Source organism: Bison bison, unplaced genomic scaffold (assembly GCF_000754665.1).
Source record: "Bison bison bison isolate TAMUID 2011002044 unplaced genomic scaffold, Bison_UMD1.0 scf7180017864182, whole genome shotgun sequence".
Taxonomy (NCBI): domain Eukaryota; kingdom Metazoa; phylum Chordata; class Mammalia; order Artiodactyla; family Bovidae; genus Bison; species Bison bison.
Genome location: NW_011494754.1, coordinates 1550669 through 1570515, shown reverse-complemented (window position 1 = coordinate 1570515; position 19847 = coordinate 1550669). Strand labels below are relative to the sequence as shown.

General features: G+C 40.6%; 1 protein-coding gene across 3 annotated transcripts in view; it reads right to left on the bottom strand.

Moving 5' to 3' along the window:
• The window catches only part of GPLD1 (glycosylphosphatidylinositol specific phospholipase D1), a 65250-nt gene that overhangs the window by 13708 nt on the left and 31695 nt on the right, over positions 1-19847 (bottom strand). For all 3 annotated transcript variants that reach the window (XM_010843508.1, XM_010843509.1, XM_010843510.1), the window contains 7 exons: positions 13995-14102; positions 13740-13767; positions 13492-13631; positions 11616-11681; positions 9733-9853; positions 6408-6544; positions 2982-3168 (listed from right to left, as the gene is read on the bottom strand). In XM_010843508.1, coding sequence (XP_010841810.1) covers positions 2982-3168; positions 6408-6544; positions 9733-9853; positions 11616-11681; positions 13492-13631; positions 13740-13767; positions 13995-14102 — 787 coding nt within the window. The remainder of the gene's footprint in view (positions 1-2981; positions 3169-6407; positions 6545-9732; positions 9854-11615; positions 11682-13491; positions 13632-13739; positions 13768-13994; positions 14103-19847) is intronic.

The window sequence follows — 19847 nt, the reverse complement described above, 5'->3', positions numbered from 1 at the left end:
TGGATGAAGCACAATCTGGAATCAAGACTGCCAGGAGGAATATTAATAACTTCAGATATGCAGATGACACCACCCTTATGGCAGAAAGCGAAGAACTGAAGAGCCTCTTGATGAAAGTGAAAGAGAAGAGTGAAAAAGTTGGCTTAAAACTCAACATTCAAAAAACGAAGATCATGGCATCTGGTCCCTTCACTTCCTGGCAAATAGATGGGGAAAAAAACGGGAACAATGACAGACTATTTTCTTGGGCTCCAAAATTACTGCAGATGGTGACTGCAGCCATGAAATTAAAAGACTCTTGCTCCTTGGAAGAAAAGCTACGACCAACCTAGACAGCATATTAAAAAGCAGAGACATTACTTTGCTGACAAAGGTCCATTTAGTCAAAGCTATGGTTTTTCCAGTAGTCATGTATGGATGTGAGAGCTGGACCATAATGAAAGCTGAGCTCCGAAAACTGATGCTTTTGAAGTGTGGTGTTGTGGAAGATGCTTGAGAGTCCCTTGAACTGCAAGGTGATCAAACCAGTCAATCCTAAAGGAAATCAACCCTGAATATTCATTGGAAGGACTGATGCTGAAATTGAAACTCCAATACTTTGGCCACCTGATGCAAAAAACAGACTCATTGGGGAAGGCCCTGATGCTGGGAAAGATTGAAGGCAGGAGGAGAAGGGGACAACAGAGGATGAGATTGGTTGGATGGCATCACCAACTCAATGGTCATGAGTTGGAGCAAGCTCTAGAAGTTGGTGATGGACAGGGAGGCCTGGTGTGCTGTAGTCCATTGGGTCACAAAGAGTCAGATACAACTGAGCAACTGAACTGAATTTGAGATATCTATCTTAATCTTCCATTTTATAGATAAGGACCAGAAAGGTTAATTGCAGACCAAGAATGATGGCTACAAGATTCCCATCTTGTAATTCCCATCTCGCATGCCATATGTGGCATCTTCCCCATTACTTAAGGACACTGGGAGACAAAGGCATGGAGTTACCTCCTTCCTCACTCCAAGGATCTTGGATGGAGTTTCCCATCCACAGGAAGCAGCTGCTTCTCTTACTCCTTGTCTACAGGAGCCCAAAGGATTATACTTTACCCCACAGTCTGACAGGGGAATGGCTTGGTGAAGAAGAAAGAAGTAACAGGAATGGGTTAATTTATTTTGGAACTTTTTCATGTGGTGTCAGAAGGGCCCAGAAAATGCTGTCCCTGTCCCTCTGGGACTGTGTGATCACGTACTCTGCCATCAACTTAGTAACACCTCTTGGACTCAGGGGCTCCTTCCATCAGAGCTTAAAGTGAAAGTGAAGTCGCTCAGTCCTGTCCAACTCTTTGCAACCCCATAGACTGTAGCCTGCCAGGCTCTTCCATGCATGGGATTTTCCAGGCAAGAATACTGGAGTGGGTCGCTGTTTCCTTCTCCAGGAGATCTTTTCAACCCAGGGATCGAACCTGGGTCTCCTATACTGCAGGCAGACTCTTTACCATCTGAGCCACCAGGGAAGACCTATCAGAGCTTAAACTAGATTATAAACCACTGGACTTTTCATTATTTAAAGTATGTTCAGGAGCACCATCCTATTTTTTCACACCATTAACTCCACAATGAAAGGTTTAGTGGGGTGTCTGGGACAAGTAAAAGTCTGACCCCCAACTCCCCTGATGCTTGACATTTGGAGTCTGCAGTGCCACCAAAGACCCCACACTCATCTGTGGTGGGTAACAGGGCTCAATCAGCCTCTCCTTACTTATCCCTCACGTAAGGACGAATACCAATCATGTCCAGGAGGAAAACCCTCCAGGTCTCTAGTGCTTCCAAGAGGAACTCATGCTGCCTTCATGTGGAACATCTATCTGTACAGTCACTGTGGGATTTTTCTGGTAATGAATAACCACTTAACACAAAGGAATAAAATCTGACCAAAGTCTAGAGTTTAGTTAATAGTAATTGACCAGTGTTGGTCTCCTAATTTGGACAAGAATGCCATAATTATGTAAGATGTTAACACAGGGAAAACTGGGTCGAGGGTACATGGGGACTCTCTGGACTGTCTTTACAACTTTTCTGTGAATTTAAAATTCTTCCAAGAGGACTTCCCTGGTGGTGCAGTGGTTAAGAATCCACCTGCCAATACAGGAGACATGGGTTCAATTTCTGCTCCAAGAAGATTCCACATGCTGTGAAGCAACATGTTGCTTAGTTGAGAAGATCCCTTGGAGAAGGAAACAGCAACACGTGTAACCCACGTGCTACAACTACTGCAGCTCGTGCCCCCCAGAGCCCGTCTCTCCAACAAGAGACGCATGTGTCTGCCTCTTTGCAATCGCATGGATTATAGCCCATGAGACTCCTCTGTCTATGGAATTTTCCAGGTAAGAATACTGGAGTGGGTTGCCATTTCTTCCTTCAGGGGATCTTCCCAACCCAAGGATTGAACCCACGTCTCCTGCAATGGCAGGCAGATTCTTTACCACTGAGCTACCAGGGAAGCTCCACAATGAGAAGTCCACACACCTCACCTAGAGAGTAGACACCTCTCACTGCAACTAGAGGAAGCCCATCCACAGCAATGAAGCTCCAGCACAACCAAAAATAAATGTTTTTAAAATTTTTTAAATAAAATTCTTACAAGATAAAAAAACAATTTATATTAAAAAAAAAACACCCCAACAAAACAAAACAAGGTTTTGTATTATCATATTATCAAGACATCACATCCTGATTGGTTATTCAAAGGCACTCGATAGTATGGGTGTTTAGGAAGGTGTCGGACAAACCATTAAAAGATAGAGAGACAATGAGATCAATGAAGTGAACATGCTTTTCAAAATAAAAGTCACTACACAGATGCAGGCCCCTGGCTGTTTGTTACTATCATTGTTCTCCCCATTGGACATTTATCCTGGAGAGTGTGCCGGGAAAGGCTGGCAGTGGCTTATCAACTTTTAAAGGGAAAATGTGAGATGCGGCCTCACCTGGAAACCCTCCAGGATCCCGTGGGCCTCCTTGTCCAGGTCCAGGTCGACAGTGGGCAAGCCCAGGTCATTGCCATAGATGAGGTACACGCGCCCCACGTGAATGCGGCCTGGGTGGCTGTAGCCAGGGGCACCCACCACCAGGTCACCGTATCCATCCTGGTTGAGATCAGCTGAAGTCATTGCCCTGTAAGAAGAAGAGAGAACCCACGGCAGTGCTACTGAGAGCTCTGGGCAGAACTGTCTCCTGTTCCTTTCTAGATTTTAGAATTTAACTTCCTCTCATTGGTTTTTCCATCCAAAAATATTCAGAGGTTATATTCACTTCTGAGGTTATATTGTTTGTGGGATTCAGTCTTGTTCTCCGGAGGAAAACAACAAAAGACGAAATTGGACAAATCAAGGCCTCGGAGCATTTCTGGACCATAGAACCTGAACACACAAAAAACACCCTCACAAAGCTTCTTGTTCTACATGCAAAACCCAGAGCAGACAAAGCACAATTCCAGGCTCCACCTGAGAACAGAGAGGAAACTCACCTCGAGCCAGTGACACAGATCGTTTTACAATTGGCTCGATGCAGCTCAGTTTGTCAGCTGATCAAAGACAAGCTTGTGGTAAGTAGACCATTTTATTTCTACCATAGCTACACAGAGTGCCTTATATTGGAAAAAATTAAAGAGACTTAGTGGATGTTTCTAAATAAGAGTCTATGACCTGCTGGTTAAAGAGAGGGACAAACTGAGTCAATTGTTCAAATGTATCATTTGGGGCTGGAATGACCAAGTCATGTATTTATTTTGGCTCTGATGGCCACATAAAGAATAAATAGCAGGGACTGCTCTGGTGGTTCAGTGTTTAGGACTCCACCTGCCAATGCAGGGGACATGAGTTCGATCCCTGGTCCCAGAAGATTCCATATGCTGCAGGGCAACTAAGCCAGTGCACCACAACTACTAAGCCTGCGTGCTGCAACCACTGAAGCTCCCGTGCCTAGAGCCCCTACTCTGCAACAAGAGAAGCCAGTGTAATGAGAAGCCCACACACCACAACAAAGAGCAGCCCCACTTGCCGCAACTAGAGAAAGCCTATGAAGACCGAGTGCAGCCAAAAATAATTTTTTTAAAAACAAGAAACAGCAGAACAGAGGAAAAAGAGAAGAGCAGTTTCTAACGGGTGTGACGCCTGTTGGATGGGGTCAGACACACACCATGGAGACACTGCTGGTCTGTATTCTCAAGGTGGGACCCTGGCCAGTAATGGCCCCCGAGAAGGAGCTCTGTGCTGCACCCCTGTCCATGTGGCAAAGAGCCCAGCAGAAGGCCCTCATTTGGATTTTCAGGAAGGCGGCCAAGAAGAACCATTCATTATTCACAAATGAACAGCCAGTTAAGACAGCACTCACCCCCCATTCCTTGTGCTGGAGCTGAATACATTAGCAGCCTGAAGAGGAAGGGCTGTTGGTTTATTGTTCCAAGGAAATTGCAATGTTATTTGTATTTTAAAAGTGTGATTTTTAAAAATACATTTTATAAAAACCTCCAAAAAAAAAACAGTCACTTTTACATCCTTGGGCTGTTTGGTTGTGAAACAGAGTCCCCCTAAAACAAAGCTCCCTTATCAAGTTTATGATTAATCCCTCTATCCAAACCTTTATTCCCTTTCTTGTGCCCTCTGACCTCAATCCTGTGCTAACTGAACACTAATCAACCAGAGTAAGATGACTAAAACTACTATTGTCCATAACACTGTTAATGTACTGTAATTGATGTTGTAGATGTCATCATTAACGTACAAACACAGCTTGTTTCTTCAGGGCAGGATAAGCTAACAGATCCCCAAACCATGGACCACCTGGCCAGAGAACTGCAAACCAGAAACATCCTAACCCCTGAAATTATGATTAAGAAATGTCACAGGATGTTGATCCCAGCTTCCTTGGTCTTCCCCTTTAAAACACTCTAACTCAGAGACCAAATTGGAGTGGACCTGAGGCTTATCCCCATCGCCCTTGCTTGGTGCCCTGCAATAAACGCTGTGCTTTCCTTCACCACCACCTGCTGTCAGTACACTGACTTTGCTATGCAGCAGGTGATGGAAGCCTAAGTTGAGTTTGGTAACAGTTGTTCTTTAAAAATCAGAGGAATCCCTAAAATTCTCTTTATTATTGTGGTGTCCCAGGCTTTTGCCTTATGAAGTTATAATAGTCCTGTCAGTATAATAGCCACCCACTTTTATCCTAATGTCATTAGACGCCCAAAAACGTGTAATAATCTATCTCCAAAAAACACTGAAGTTTTAAAAATATTCTATAATGTAATAGTTTATTGCTGTGGTTATTTAATAAAGTCAAACTTCCTTATATTTAAACATGTTTTTTGGTCAGAATGACAATCATCAAAAAGTCTACAAATAATAAATGCTGGAGAGGGTGTGGAGAAAAGGGGACCCTCTTACACTGTTGATGGGAATGTAAATTGATACAGCCACTATGGAAGACAGTATGGAGATTCCTTAAAAAACTAGGAATAAAACCACCATATGACCCAGTAATCCCACTTCTAGGCATATATCCTGAGGAAACCAAAACTGAAAAAACATGTACCCCAATGTTCATTGCAGCACTATGTAATAGCTAGAACATGGAAGCAACCTAGATGTCCATAGACAGATGAATGGATAAAGAAGTTGTGGTACATATGCACAATAGAATATTACCCAGCCATAAAAAGGAATGCATTTGAGTCAGTTTTAATGAAGTGGATGAACCTATTATACATTAGATAGGATGAGCCTATTATACAGAGTAAGTCAGAAAGAGAAAGATAAATATCGTATACTAACACATACATACAGACTCTAGAAAGATGGCACCAAAGAATTTTTTGCAGGGCAGCAATGGAGAAACAGACATAGAAAACAGACCTATGGACACGGGGAGAGGGGAGGAAAGGGTGAGATGTATGGAGAGAGTAACATGGAAACTTACATTACCATATGTAAAATAGATAGCCAATGGGAATTTCCTGTATGTCTCAGGGAACTCAAACAGAGGCTTTGTATCAACCTAGAGGGGTGGGATGCGGAGGGAGATGGGAGGGAGGTTCAAGAAGGAGGGGACATATGTATACCTAAGGCTGATTCATGTAGAGGTTTGACAGAAAACAATAAAATTCTGTAAAGCAATTACCCTCAATTAAAAAATAAATAATTTTTTTTTAATCAAGGTTTAACAAAAAAACATTTTTGAGCAATTTTAAGGAGATAGTTTTATCTTTACCATAAATTAAGCAATAAATTCATGTTTTTGTTGATAAACTGATTGGAAAATGAAGTGTTAACAGGCACCATGTTAAATACTTGCGAGTGACTGCTTGAAATTAATAGTGATGAAAACGTTCAGGAATTAGATACACTCATACCTACCAACCAAGCCTTGTGTAGGGAAATGACAAGTAGTAAGATGCTGAGGGGCTAGAAACATGTGTCAGTGGCTGAGAGCTGCCAATAAACATCTCCCGTATACTCCTCTCCAAAGACTTGTACATGAAGGATAAGGAATCCTGAAATTAAATGATTACAGACAGAAAAAGACATAGCATAATCAACAAAGCTACCACTTCATGTCAAAGGCATTAGACTTTAAGAAATAAGTTTGAGGTTTTTTTAACATCTATTTATTTATTTGGCTGCACTGGGTCCCAGTTGGGGCACGCAGGATCTTCAGTCTTCATTGCAGCATGTGGGTCTTTTAGTTGCATCATCTGAACTCTTAGTTGTGGTATGTGGGACCCAGCCCCCTGACTAGGGATCAAGCCCAGGCCCCTGGGAGCACAGAGTCCCAGCCACTGGACCACCAGGGAAGTCCTAAGAAACAAGTTTTCACAAGTGCTGAAAAATAACTTATTGACTCCTATCAACATGTAAGGAGACTTAAGACTGGAAATTAGGAGAGTGAAATCACACCCGCAATTTTTGCTCAGGGATGGGAGTTATAGCCTAAAGGTCAGGACCATCACGAGAAGAAAGAGTCAGTTGAGATTAACTTGAACCAACCAAGTTAGGATAGTCTATTAATGTGCAGGATGTAACCGAACAAAATAATTGTTAAAAGATTAAAATTTTTAGAAGGTAAGTCCACTCAAATCTAGAACTATAAATATATTTGTGTATATATATATCCGCCTTTTCTCCCCACAAACAAATGAACTGGAATGCCACCACGATGCCAGAAACCCTCCCAACCATATTCAGATTGAGAGGCTGCTAGATTTGCTTTGAGTCCCAAGAAGCTGGGAAGGCATGAGGGGCTGGAAGCTGTGTGCAAGAGAAATGGGGGGACAGCAAGGCCCCCAGCTTAGGGTGCCAAATTGTTCTTAGTGTGGTTACTGCAGACACACACAGACAAGAGTGGGCCCAAGCAAACTGGCCAGGCACTAGATCCATCCAAGTTCAGGGAACACAACTCGAAATCCACCCCAAGTGACATAAGATCAAATGAGAACTGTCGGCTGCCCCAGAGCAGGTTCAGCTCAGAGCCGTGGGGAGCCCTGGACGCCCAGGCTCCAGAGAAGCACAGCTTAGAAGAGCCCTGCAGGAAGGGACTCAGCCTTCTGTTTTTCCAGTCTAACCTCTCTGGCAGGTCGCCCCCGGATTGCTCACCTGAGGCCCACTTTTGGCTTCCTCTTTCATTCAGAAATACCCATACCAGGCATCACGCCAGGCCTTGGGAATGTAAACTCCTTCTCTTACACAACTTTTCCTTTTGTGAAGGAGACAGATACAAATAATTGCAGCATGCGTGATGTGTGTTTGGACAGAGCTTCCTGGTCTAAGTCTCGGTACATTATTTGCAGAACTCATTGCAAAATGAAAATGCAGAGCTGCTTGTTCAAAAGTTATTAAGAATTTGACCCTTCTCCACTGCTGGTGAGAATGAAAATTGATACAACCACTATGGAGATGAGTATGCAGTTTCCTCAGAAAACTAAAAATGGGATTTATTATATGATCCAGTAATCCCAATCCTGGGCAAATATCCAGAGAAAACCATGAATTCAGAAAAATACATGCACACCAATGTTCATTGCAGCGCTATTTACAATAGCCAAGATACGGAAGTAACCTAAATGTCCATCAACAGAAGAATGAACAAAGAAGATGTGGTGTGTGTGTGTGTATATCTATTTACACACACACACACACACACACACCAGAATACTACTCAGCCATAAAAAAGAACAATATAATGTTATTTGCAGCCAGATGGATGGACCTAGAGATTATCATACAAAGTGAAATAAATCAGACAGAGAAAAACAAATATCATATCATAAGTGGAATCTTCAAAAAATGATACAGGGAACTTATTTACAAAACAGAGACTAACAGACTTTGAAAACAAACTTACAGTTACCAGAGGGGAAACAGTGTGGGAGAGAAAATTAAGTTTGGAATCAACCCATACCCACTGCTATGTATAAAATAGATCATCAACAAGGACCTACTCTAGAGCACAGGGAACTCAATACTCTGTAACAATCTACACAGGAAAAGAATTTGAAAAAGAAGGGCTATATATGTATATGTATAACTAAATCACTTAGCCATACACCTGAAAGGAGCACAACATTGTAAGTCAACTATACTTCAGTATAAAATAAAATTTAAATTTAAAAAAGGTAAGAATGTTAAGGCAATAACAGCAGAACATTAAACCAAATATGGGGAGGGACTTCCCTGGTAGTCCAGTAGCTAAGACTCCATGATCCCAATGTAGGGGGCATCAGTTCAATCCCTGGTCAGGGAACTAGATCCCACACGCTGCAATTAAGATCGAGTGCAGCCAAATAAACAAATATTTTAAAACTTTAAAATGAGTAAATAAACCAAGTAGGCGGCCCTTCTAAGCATGACGAAGGGGACCTTCTACATGACTGCACAGGCGGCGCACCGTGAAGCGGGCTCTATGGGGCCCTCACCCAGGTCACAAAATCGTTTAAACCCTTCTCTACAATCTGATGCCAATTCCCCTTCCCGACTCTCGCAAGTACTTTGATTCCTTGTCTTGTGTTCCGGGCAAATAAGACTGCTCAAATTTCCAAACATCCTGAAACTTTCCTAACCCATTACCAGAAATACATGCTCAGTGACGAAAAACTATTAGTTGGCTACTATTTAAGGACTAACTCAGATTCCAGCTTCTGCATGAAACCTTCTCTGATGACAGTTACATAATATTTTTTTAATCTGAGAGGCTGTGTCTCTCCTCCCACCAACCATGGTATAGTTGCATCTTACTCAGAAATGGTTAATTTTGTATTTATCACCCCATTAGACTAAAATTTTCTAAACATCAGAGACTATTTCCCTTTCATCTTCTATCGCCCCAGCAGAATGGCTGACACTTAAGATGATCTCATGGAGGAACTGGATAGGCAGTGGCATTCCCTTGGTGTGGGGCTTTGCACTATGAGCCTGCAATACTGCTGACACATTTTGCACCAAGGACAGAGCAGGAGTGACCCAAGGGCCACCTTGAGCTCCACTGGGCTTTCCAAAGGCCACTGAGGTTCAGACCTTCGACATAGGATGTCTCCAGAACAAACCAGACTTGAAGACCAAGGATACTTGTGAGCCTGGCTCATGCCCAGATGACTTTCACTGAACGATTAAACAGCCAGTGATCCTACAAAATGCAGTATCACAGGAAGCAGAATGTACCTCTCCATTAAAAGCAGAAAATTCTTACCATGGTCCAGGAATCCACACTAAAGAACACTCCTCTTTTGGTATAGTTTATATGCTTTCCAATATTTTTAGTTAGGGCTGCAGTCACATTTTTATGAAAACCATTTTTCTGTACTTTTGAGCTGTTAGAAAGAGAGAGGAATGAAATAGTTAAGACTGAGGAAATAGCAACTCACCTTTATTCAGGGTGAATTGAAGATGTAATCAAGTTAACCCCAGGTTAAAATGTCATAAAATTTTAACATCTGCAAGTTGAGGAAACAGCAACACAAAAAGCAAAATTTTAGAAAAACTTCTATAGGATATTCCACAACACCTTTTAATAAACCCATTTCCAAGGTTGAAAAAGCCAGTCCTTACAAAAATATTTTCTATAGCCTCAAAGTTCTATAAGTGTATGAGTTTGAATTCCTTCCAGATTACTAAAAAAAAAATCAGAAGTTAAATCAACATTTCATATTAATGGCCCAGAAATGGTCATAGCTATTCAGGAAACTGGTATGCAAGTGGACTGATTTTGCTTTAAAGACATGGGAGAATTAATTATACAATAAAAATACATTTTTAAATCCTATGTTTTCACAAGTCTACATATCAGATCCCTAAAAAGCCAGGCAGGTTTCAGAAATGCTTACGGATGGGCCACAGATGAACAAAGAGGGCCTAAGACATCAGCCAGTGTAGGGACCCCAACAATCTAGAGTTCTTAAACCCAACCTAAAGACATTCAGTTATATTAAAACAAAACTTGCCTGATTCGAATAACTTAAACAGTATGGGCTTCCCTGAACTGTTTTTTGTACACTTTCAATTCTCTTGAAGCTCTGAACTCTCTCCTTAGCATCTTTTATGGCAATGATTTTCTTTTTGAGTATCTAACACTTGCTCACCCTTAAATATCCTGGCCGAAGCATCAACTCTTCACAGGAAGTCTCCTGTGACTGAGTTAGGACACTCTGTGGTACATCATGAGAGCCCAGTGCTTGCCCTTCCTAACGCTCAAGGGTACTGACAAGTTCTCGTTCAGTGACCATCTGGCCACCCGCCAGGCCATCCATCCTCTGAGAGCAGAAGCTGTTTCTGTCTTGTTCACAATGAGGTCTCTAAATGCCTAAACTAGTTCCTGGTACCTAATGATGAGGAAATATTATAATTTGTACTATCTTATTAGTAATATAGTATCTATAGGATTAATATAGTTATTAAATGCATGAATAAATGGTTGGTACCCAACTCCAGCAGGGAGTACCACCTCATAGAATACAAATCAGACCCTCTGGCTCTTTTCCTCAGAAACTAACTGAAAGGGCTTCTCCCCACCAGTATCATTGATGGGAAGAATATGGTCACTAATGGCAATAATGGTGAAGATGATAATATGATTAGCTATCATTTACTAGTTAGTGAGCAGCTTAGTAATGTGGTTTGCTAAGTTGTGTCCAGCTCTTTTGCAACCCCATGGATTGTAGCCCGTCAGCCTCTTCTGTCCGTGGGATTTCCCAGGCAAAAATACTGGAGTGGGTTGCCATTTCCTTCTCCAAGGGATCTTCCTGATCCAGGGCTCAAACCCACATCTCCTGCACCTCCTGCACTGGCATGCAGGTTCTTCACCACTGGCACCACCTCGGAAGCCCTACTAAGGTGGTAATTGCTTTCTATCCATTCACGCACATACCACAACTCTGGGAGTATGGATATGTATTTTTTCCAGTTTTCCAGAGGAAGCTGAAGCTCAAAAAATAATTAGGCAACTTGTTTAAAAATCACACAATGGCAGCCCCGGAGCTGGAACCTCTGTCTACAAAGCCCAGGTTTTCAGAGTCTACTGAGCACCCCTCTGAGTGAGATGCTCTTTTTCTGTGAGTCATTTGGGAATCCACTTACCCATGGGTGTTGTTTTGTTGACCGCCACATGTGATGAACAGAGGGTTCTCAGGGAGGTTGCAGTTACTGGGGAAAATAGTCAAACGAGTTAGGTGTTTTTCTACCTTCTGTTCAAGCATGAATTTTTCTGAGAATCAGTGTCACATTTCAAGCCATCTCCCCAAAGTCTTAGTGTAGAGGTGTTTATGACTTAGCCAGACAGGACTGGTGAAGGGCCTGAGTCCTACTTGATAAGGGTAGATAAGCAGGTGGTGCCATGGTAACACAGGCCACCCCAAACCACTGGTCACCCCCAGACTCAGCTTCCCCCTTCCCTCCCAATTCCATCTGCTGAGTTCTCCCTGCTGACAGGAACCATCTCAGAGTTAGAGACTGAAAGAAAATCACTCCCAACTGTGTCACCTTCTGCCCATTGATGTTTGGTGTTATAATTTCTCAGTCTCATTCCTTTCAAAGCTAAAATTTTTAAAATTGCCTGGTGAGGATTTCCCTGGTTAACACTTCACACTCCCTGTGCAGGGGGCCTGGGGTCGATCCCTGGTTGGGGAACTAGATCCCACATGCTGCAACTATGATCAAAGATCCTGAGTGCCACAACTAAGACCAGTGCAGCCAAATAAATGTTTTTTTTTAATTTTTAAAATAAAATTCCCTGGTGTTCCAGTGGCTAGGACTCTGCACTTTCACTGCCATGGGCCCAGGTTCCATCCCTGTTTGGGGAACTAAGATACCATAAAGCCACTGGGCACAGCCAAAAAAACAAATAAAAATAGCTACAGCGCTTCTAACCTTTGCTTTAATAAAAATTAAAAACAAAAATTTACAAACTCAATAATTAAGTAGGTAACTAAGTCTGCCTTTTTACAAGTAAAAAGGCTCTGATAGAATGTAAGACGTGAACTTTCTCCCTAACACTGAACAGACACACTAAGAGAGCGGGGATTACATAAGAGTTTATTCTAGGATGAAGACTATTTGGAGGGAGAGAAAGACTGGAAAATCCCCTGGACAGAGGAGCTGCCACAGACCCTCTTTCCCCCTGCTGGCTGATGCTTAAGCTGTCCTTTCCCTGCAGGAGTTCTGTCTACGGTAGTCCCTATCCAGACCCGGCCCTACCCTGCCCAGTTCAGCAGCATGGGAGGGGCTCCATCCTGAGTGGTGTGGTTGGAAATGGGTTCTGAGAGAACCTCGGCTCCCTCAGACCATGAACAGATGCTGTGAGAGCCGAAATGTCTAATGTTGCAGTTGGAACTGGGGACAAGACCCGTCTACCCTGGTCTGCATCTGAGTCTCTGGTTGACATTCATCCTGGGTGTGCTGGGACAGAGCAGAAAAGGAGCTGGAGGTTGAGATGCTCTCCCATTGGGGCTGCATGTCAGATTCCAACAGAAGGCTGCGCCTTACAAATGCCTTCATTTCCGACTTTCTTTTGGAGTATGGGGCTTAAGTGAAATGCCCTCTGAAACCCTGGAGCCCTGAGCGCTCAATCAGGGTGGAGAGGAAGATGGCCGTATCCACTGCTGGAGCATGGGGAGGTGGGCACCCCAGCCCACAGCATGAGGTCTCCCAAAAGAAACAGATGTTGCACAGCTGGGGAAGCAGATTCCTTCTCACCTGAGCCATTTCTCCCAGGTCATGAACTTGGCAAAATCTACCTCTCCATCCCTAGGACAGGAGAGACATCAGCAAACCCAACCAGATGGGAGCAAGTTGGAGTTTTGAAGTGACAGTTTCCATTCTTTCCCTGCTTCATTAGGACATGACAACACTTCCTGAGACTTTGTCCTCATTTGATCAACTGAAAAACCTGGGAGTTATGATGGGGATGGAACAGCAATACAGGGAGTGATTGGTAGGAGAAAGAGTAAGAATTCACCTGGTCCCGTTCTTTAACATGTAACTTGTCAGATGGTAAATATTAGTGGACCAAAATGCCATATCTTCCAGCCCTCCTAGGAAGTATTCTTGAAATTGTTCCACCAAAAATGGGGATTTTACAGAATAAGTGGGATAAAGCTATGGCAAAGAGAAAGAAAAATAATCTAATAAATAACTGAATCAAGTGCTTCTCATGGTATCTTTATAACACTTTCAATTCAGATTTTGAAGAATAAATGCCTTTACCTTGGAAATAGCTAACATCTCCGCATACCTGCAACATAAGCAATAATTTAGACTGTGAGTTGTGATTTCCACAAAGAAATGAAACAAATGAATGAAGAAAAAGTTCCAGCAACAGGTATCCACTATCACGCAACTGACTTTGAACAAGCAAAATCCATAAATCCAATACCCACACTCAGGCAGCTAAAGCATCGGAAAGTGTGTTAAGGAAGTCACAATAAAATCACTTGCAAATATTCCTCCAGTTACGCTTACATTTCCAAGAACTGAAGGTATGAACAGTCAACAATGGCTTTTTTGGTGATGACTATTCGGCCGTAGAGTTCTCTATAAATTCCCAGGAGATCTTCAGCAGGCACATACCTGAGAAAAGCATTAGAATAAAATAAGGTCTGTTTTGATTCTGAAGTTGAAGATAACAACAGCAGTCACAGCAGCTACCAGTGATTCCAGGATTAATAGGTGCCAGACACCATGCAAAGGACTTTACATGCATTATTCATTTAATCTTGCCAACAACCCTGGGTGGTTGATACTATCACAGTCCTACTTCACATACAGGAAACTAAGGCACAGAAAAATTCAATAATTTGCCCAAGGCTGCAGAGCAAACGACTGGCACCCTAATCAAATATTTATACAAAGATAAGAAACTATGAGTAGCTCTCACAGTCAACAAAAGGGTCTGAAATGTGGTACTTGAGTGCAATCTCAGAAATGACAGAATGATCTCAGTTCATTTTCAAGGCAAATCATTCAACATCACAGTAATCCAAGTCTATGCTCCAAACATTAATGCCAAAGAAGCCGAACAGTTCCATGAAGACCTATAGAACTAACACCTGTTCAGAACTAACACCAAAAAAAGATGTCCTTTTCATCATAGGGGACTGGAATGCAAAAGTAGGAAGTCAAGAGATACCTGGAGTAACAGGCAACTTTGACCTTGGAGACAAAATGAAGCAGAATAAAGACTAACAGTTTTGTCAAGAGAACACACTGGTCATAGCAAACACCCTTTTCCAGAAATACAAGAAAAGCCTCTATACATGGACATCACCAGATGGTCAATACTGAAATCAGATTGATTATATCTTTGCAGCTGAAGATGGAGAAGCTCTATATAGTCAGCAAAAATAAGACTAGGAGCTGATTGTGGCTCAGATCATGAGCTCCTTATTGCAAAATTCATGCTGAAATTGAAGGAAGTAGGGAAAATCACTAGACCATACAGGTATGACCTAAAGTAAATCCCTTATGATTATACAGTGGAGGTGATGAATAGATTCAAAGGATTAGATCTGGTAGACAGAGCGCCTGAAGAACTATGAATGGAGGTTCGTAACACTGTACAGGAGGCAGTGACCAAAACCATCCCCAAGAAAAAGAAATACAAGAAGGCAAAGTGGTTGTCTGAGAAGGCTTTACAAATAGCCAAGGAAAGAAGAGAAGCAGGAGAAATATCAACAACCTCAGATACCACTCTGATGGCAGAAAGTCAAGAGGAACTAAAGAGCCTCTTGATGAGGGTGAAAGAGAAGAGTAAAAAAGCCATCTTAAAACTCAGCATCCAAAAAAACTAAGATCATGGCATCTGGTCCCATCACTTCATGGCAAATAGAAGTGGGGAAAGTGGAAGTAGTAACAGATTTTATTTTCTTGGGCTCAAAAAATCACTGCAGATGGTGACTGCAGCCATGAAATTAAAAGATGATTGCTCCTTTCCTCCTTTAAGGAAAGCTGTGACAAACCTAGACAGCATATTAATAAGCAGAGATATCACTTTGCTGACAAAGGTGCATATAGTCAAAGCTATGGTTTTTCCAGTAGTCATGTACAGATGTGAGAGGTGGATCACAAAGAAGGCTGAGTGCTGAAGAATTGATGTTTTTGAATTGTGGTGGTGGTGGAGAAGACTCTTGAGAATCCCTTGGACAGCAAGGAGATCCAACCAGTCAATCCTAAAGGAAATCAACCCTCAATATTCATTGGAAGGACTGATGCTGAAACAGAAGCTCCAATACTTTGGCCACATGATGCGAAGAACTGACTCACCAGAAAATACCCTGATGCTGGGAAAGACTGAAGGCAAAAGGAGAGGAGGGTGGCAGAAGATGAGATGTTTAGATAGCATCACCGACTCAATGGCCATGAATTTGAGCAAACTCCAGGAGACAGTGAAGGTCAGGGGAGCCTAGCATGCTGCAGTCCATGGGGTCACCAAGAGTCAGACAGGACTCAGCGACTGAACAACAAAAAATAAAAGGAATGTTTAGTTTTGTGAATTCAAAGAGCAATAAAAGATATTTTTATTCTTTTGAGTTGAATCATTCTCAGGAATCATTTTTTAAAAATGCTCCAAAATAACGCCTCATCCCAACATCCTACTTTCAGAATACACAGTGGTAGGTAGTAAAAGAGAATTCTAAGTCAAGTTTTTGATTCAAAGGTATTAGTCATTTCAGTTGGAGGAAGAGCCACATTTTAAAAATTAGGTTTATACTGTTATCTTTTATCTTTAAGAAACCTTAGATTATACCAGACATAAATATAAATACAAACAAAACCTAATTTAGTGTATCTATAAGAAGGAATCTATTGAGATGTCCATTTTTTTACTTTACAAGCACACCAGAATGGTCTTCTCCATAAATATAGCTTAAAAGTCTAGCAAAAGGCCTAACAAAAATATTTTTTTAGATGAATCACTAAGTTAGCAAGAAAGTGAAACGTTCCCATGGCCCAAAATAAGTTGGAGCTGGAAACTTTGGCAGGTAAGTGAGTGGGAAAGCCAGTTTTTGCCCTGAAGACATCTGCTAAACCTGGAACTTAGGTGGTTTTTTTTTTTTTCCCTCGGGTAATTGTATGGCATACAAGAGACAAGAGCTGAAGTATAGGAATCAACCAAAGTGGGCCATTTCCCACACGAAACTCCTCATTAAAGGCTATACCTTCTGCATGAATATTAGCCAGAAATAAATCCAACATACTAACAAAGACAGCAAAGAAACGTCTGTCTTCATCTTGGAAATGGAAGGAGAGAGGGAAAGCTATCTCGCCACTAAAATCGGTATCCACTACCCAACCCTATAAATGTTTGGTCTTGCATTCATGCTATCTGCGTAGTCAGAAAAACTTCTAGGGTTGAATATCATTTAAATGTGGTCCCAGTTAATGGTGCCTTGAGGTATCCTGCAGAATGCAAGACAAGTCTTCCCTGGAGAAATGCAACTGTAACTTAAGCCTTGAGGAATTCAAGCACCATTGAATATAACTGAAAGAAGACCAGATCCCGGATGATGTGCAATGTGAAATGGGCATTTCATCCAGTGCAGAGCACCCTGTGTGGAGAGTCGGTGGGGAACCTCAGGTCCCTGCTGCCGCCACCTCTTCCTGCGGCATCCAAAGGCCAGTTGTCCTCAACTGCCTTGAGAGAGACCTGTTGGTTCTGGGTCTCCCTTAGTTCTGAGGCAGCTGGACCAGGAATGGGAACGGGCAACTTGCCAGGCCCCCAGCTCTAGTTCTTTGTTCTGTAAGCATTCCTCCCTGCTTCCAGCTCTCCGTACTCAGAGACTAAGACTGAGGGACAGAGTCATGTCACCTCCCATCTGCTTAGTAAACGTGTGAAGAAAAAACAACAACAAAAAGAACAGTGTATCCAACAGTAATATCTGATAAATCGGACTTGAAGGCAGTAAGTATTGTAAAATATAAAGACAGAAAGTTCGATTCACCAGAAAGACATGAGATTTGAAAACGTGAATATACATAACAACATAAGTTCAAACACATGTAAAGCAAACTTTGACCTAACTACAAGGAGAAATTGAAAAATTTAATCATCATAGAAGGAGATTTTTAAATGAATTTCTCAGTAATTGTGAGACTGTCCAGATAAAAGTAATTATATTTTTATATATAAATATATAAATATTTATAAAATATTTATAAAATATAAAAATATATAAAAAGATTATATTATTTAAAACTTATGAATCTTCTGATTTGAGCAGTACATTTAAAAGCTTGAGCTAATATATATATATATATTATATATATATATATAATGTTAAACCACAAATTGGAGAATTAACATTCTTTTCAAGTACAGGTGAAAAATTAATAATAATTAAATAAATGTTAATATATAAAAATTAATCATTTGGTGGACCTTAAAGTCAAGACTCAAATTTCACAGGAACCAAAGAAGAGTAGAAGGAAAAAAATAAATATAAGAAAAAGTAATAAAAGAGAAAAAGAACATATAGTATTAATAGAAAGGATCAATAAAGCCAAAATTTTTTTTCAATAATAAAACTGAAAATATTAGACATGATTAATTGTTTAAAAATATAAGAGAAGGCACAATAAATAACATTATAGATGCCAAACGAACAGAAGTACAAGTAAAATGAGAGGGAAAAATGAGGATATTATGAACTCCCTTATGCCAAAATGTTTAAACACTCAGACAAAATAGAAAAGTCCTAGAAAAATAATAAAACTCTTTAAGAAGAAACTGCAAAACAATACAGTCCTAAAACCAAAAGTCACTACTTTTTAAAACATGTGGCTTTATAGACGAGTTCTACCAAACATTCAAGAAATCAAAGTTACAATCTTACACAAACTTCCAGAAAACAGCAAAGGAAGGTATATTCCCACCTGATTTCACGAATCAAGTGAGGAGTATACCTTTGAAGAAAGGTACATTTCTTCAAAGGTACATTTCTTCAAGGTACATTTGAAGAAAAAGGACAGGTTGGGAAATCAGCCCTGACAGATGTCAAAATGCATTAAAGCTGTCTTAGTTTTAAAACTCAGTATTGTTCAGGAAGAGTCAATTAGACCAATGGAACATGATAGAAAGCCCAGAAACTGACCCACATACACATGGAATTTTATGTTAGAGAGAACATTACAGATCAGTGAAGAAAATTAGACTATTGATAAATGGTTCTGAGACAATCAGTTATCTCTGTAGGAAAAAAATAAAATTTCTATCACAGAATATACAAAAAATTAACTCCAGGTAAATTAAAGACATAAAGTTAATAAAGGAAACTATACTGTGATAACCTAGAAGGGTGGGAAGGGGTGGGAGAGAGGTTCAAGAGGGAGGGGATATATGCACACCTATGGCTAATTCATACTGATATATGATAGAAACCAACAACACTGCAAAGCAAGTATCCTACAATTTAGAAAATAAATTAGAAAAAAGAAAGAAAATGAAACTATAAAATATTTAGAAGGCTATGTAGGAGAATAACCTCATGCCCTCAAGGTAGGAAAGGATTTCTTAAATAAGATGTTAAAAGTACAAATTACAAAGGAAGAGACTGATACATTCAACTACATTAAAATTAATAAACTCTATTTATCAAGATATACCATAAGTAAAAAGACATGCCACAAACTATTAAAAGATATTCATAACAAATAATTGATAAACTAACAAAAGATTAGAACCCAGATTATACCAAGAATACTCAGAAATAAAAAGGAAAGCCCAACAGAAAAATAGGCTAAAAACCAAACAAGGTTCTCACTTAAAATGAAATGCAATCAATAAAATAGGAAAGAATACTCAACCTTATTATAACAGTAACCTGGGAAATGCGAATTAAAACTTTAAGGAGATATCATTTTATACCAAATAGGTTAGAAAAATTTTAAAGCTGGACAATACCAAGTATTAGAGAATGCAGAAGAGGGAGAACAAAGCTGATGGGAGTATAAATTGGGAAGACCATTCTAAATGACAGCCAGGGATTATTTATTTAGGTTAAACATGCCGAAGTCCTATGGCCCAACAGTTCCACTTCTGGTGCCATTTACTTGAAAGAGATTCTCCTCTAGTGCAAAAATGCATGTACAAAAATGTACATAGCAACATGATGTATAAAGCAAAAACACTTAACACTACTTACACATCCATCAACACTAGAATCAAGTCATTTTGGCAGATTTACATGAGGGAGGACCATACAGCGGTGAAAACCAATGCACTATCCCCGAACATATCAATATGATTAAATGTCAGGGAAATAATTTTAAACAAGAAACATTTTTAAATTAAATTCTAATTTAAAATTTCATTTTAAG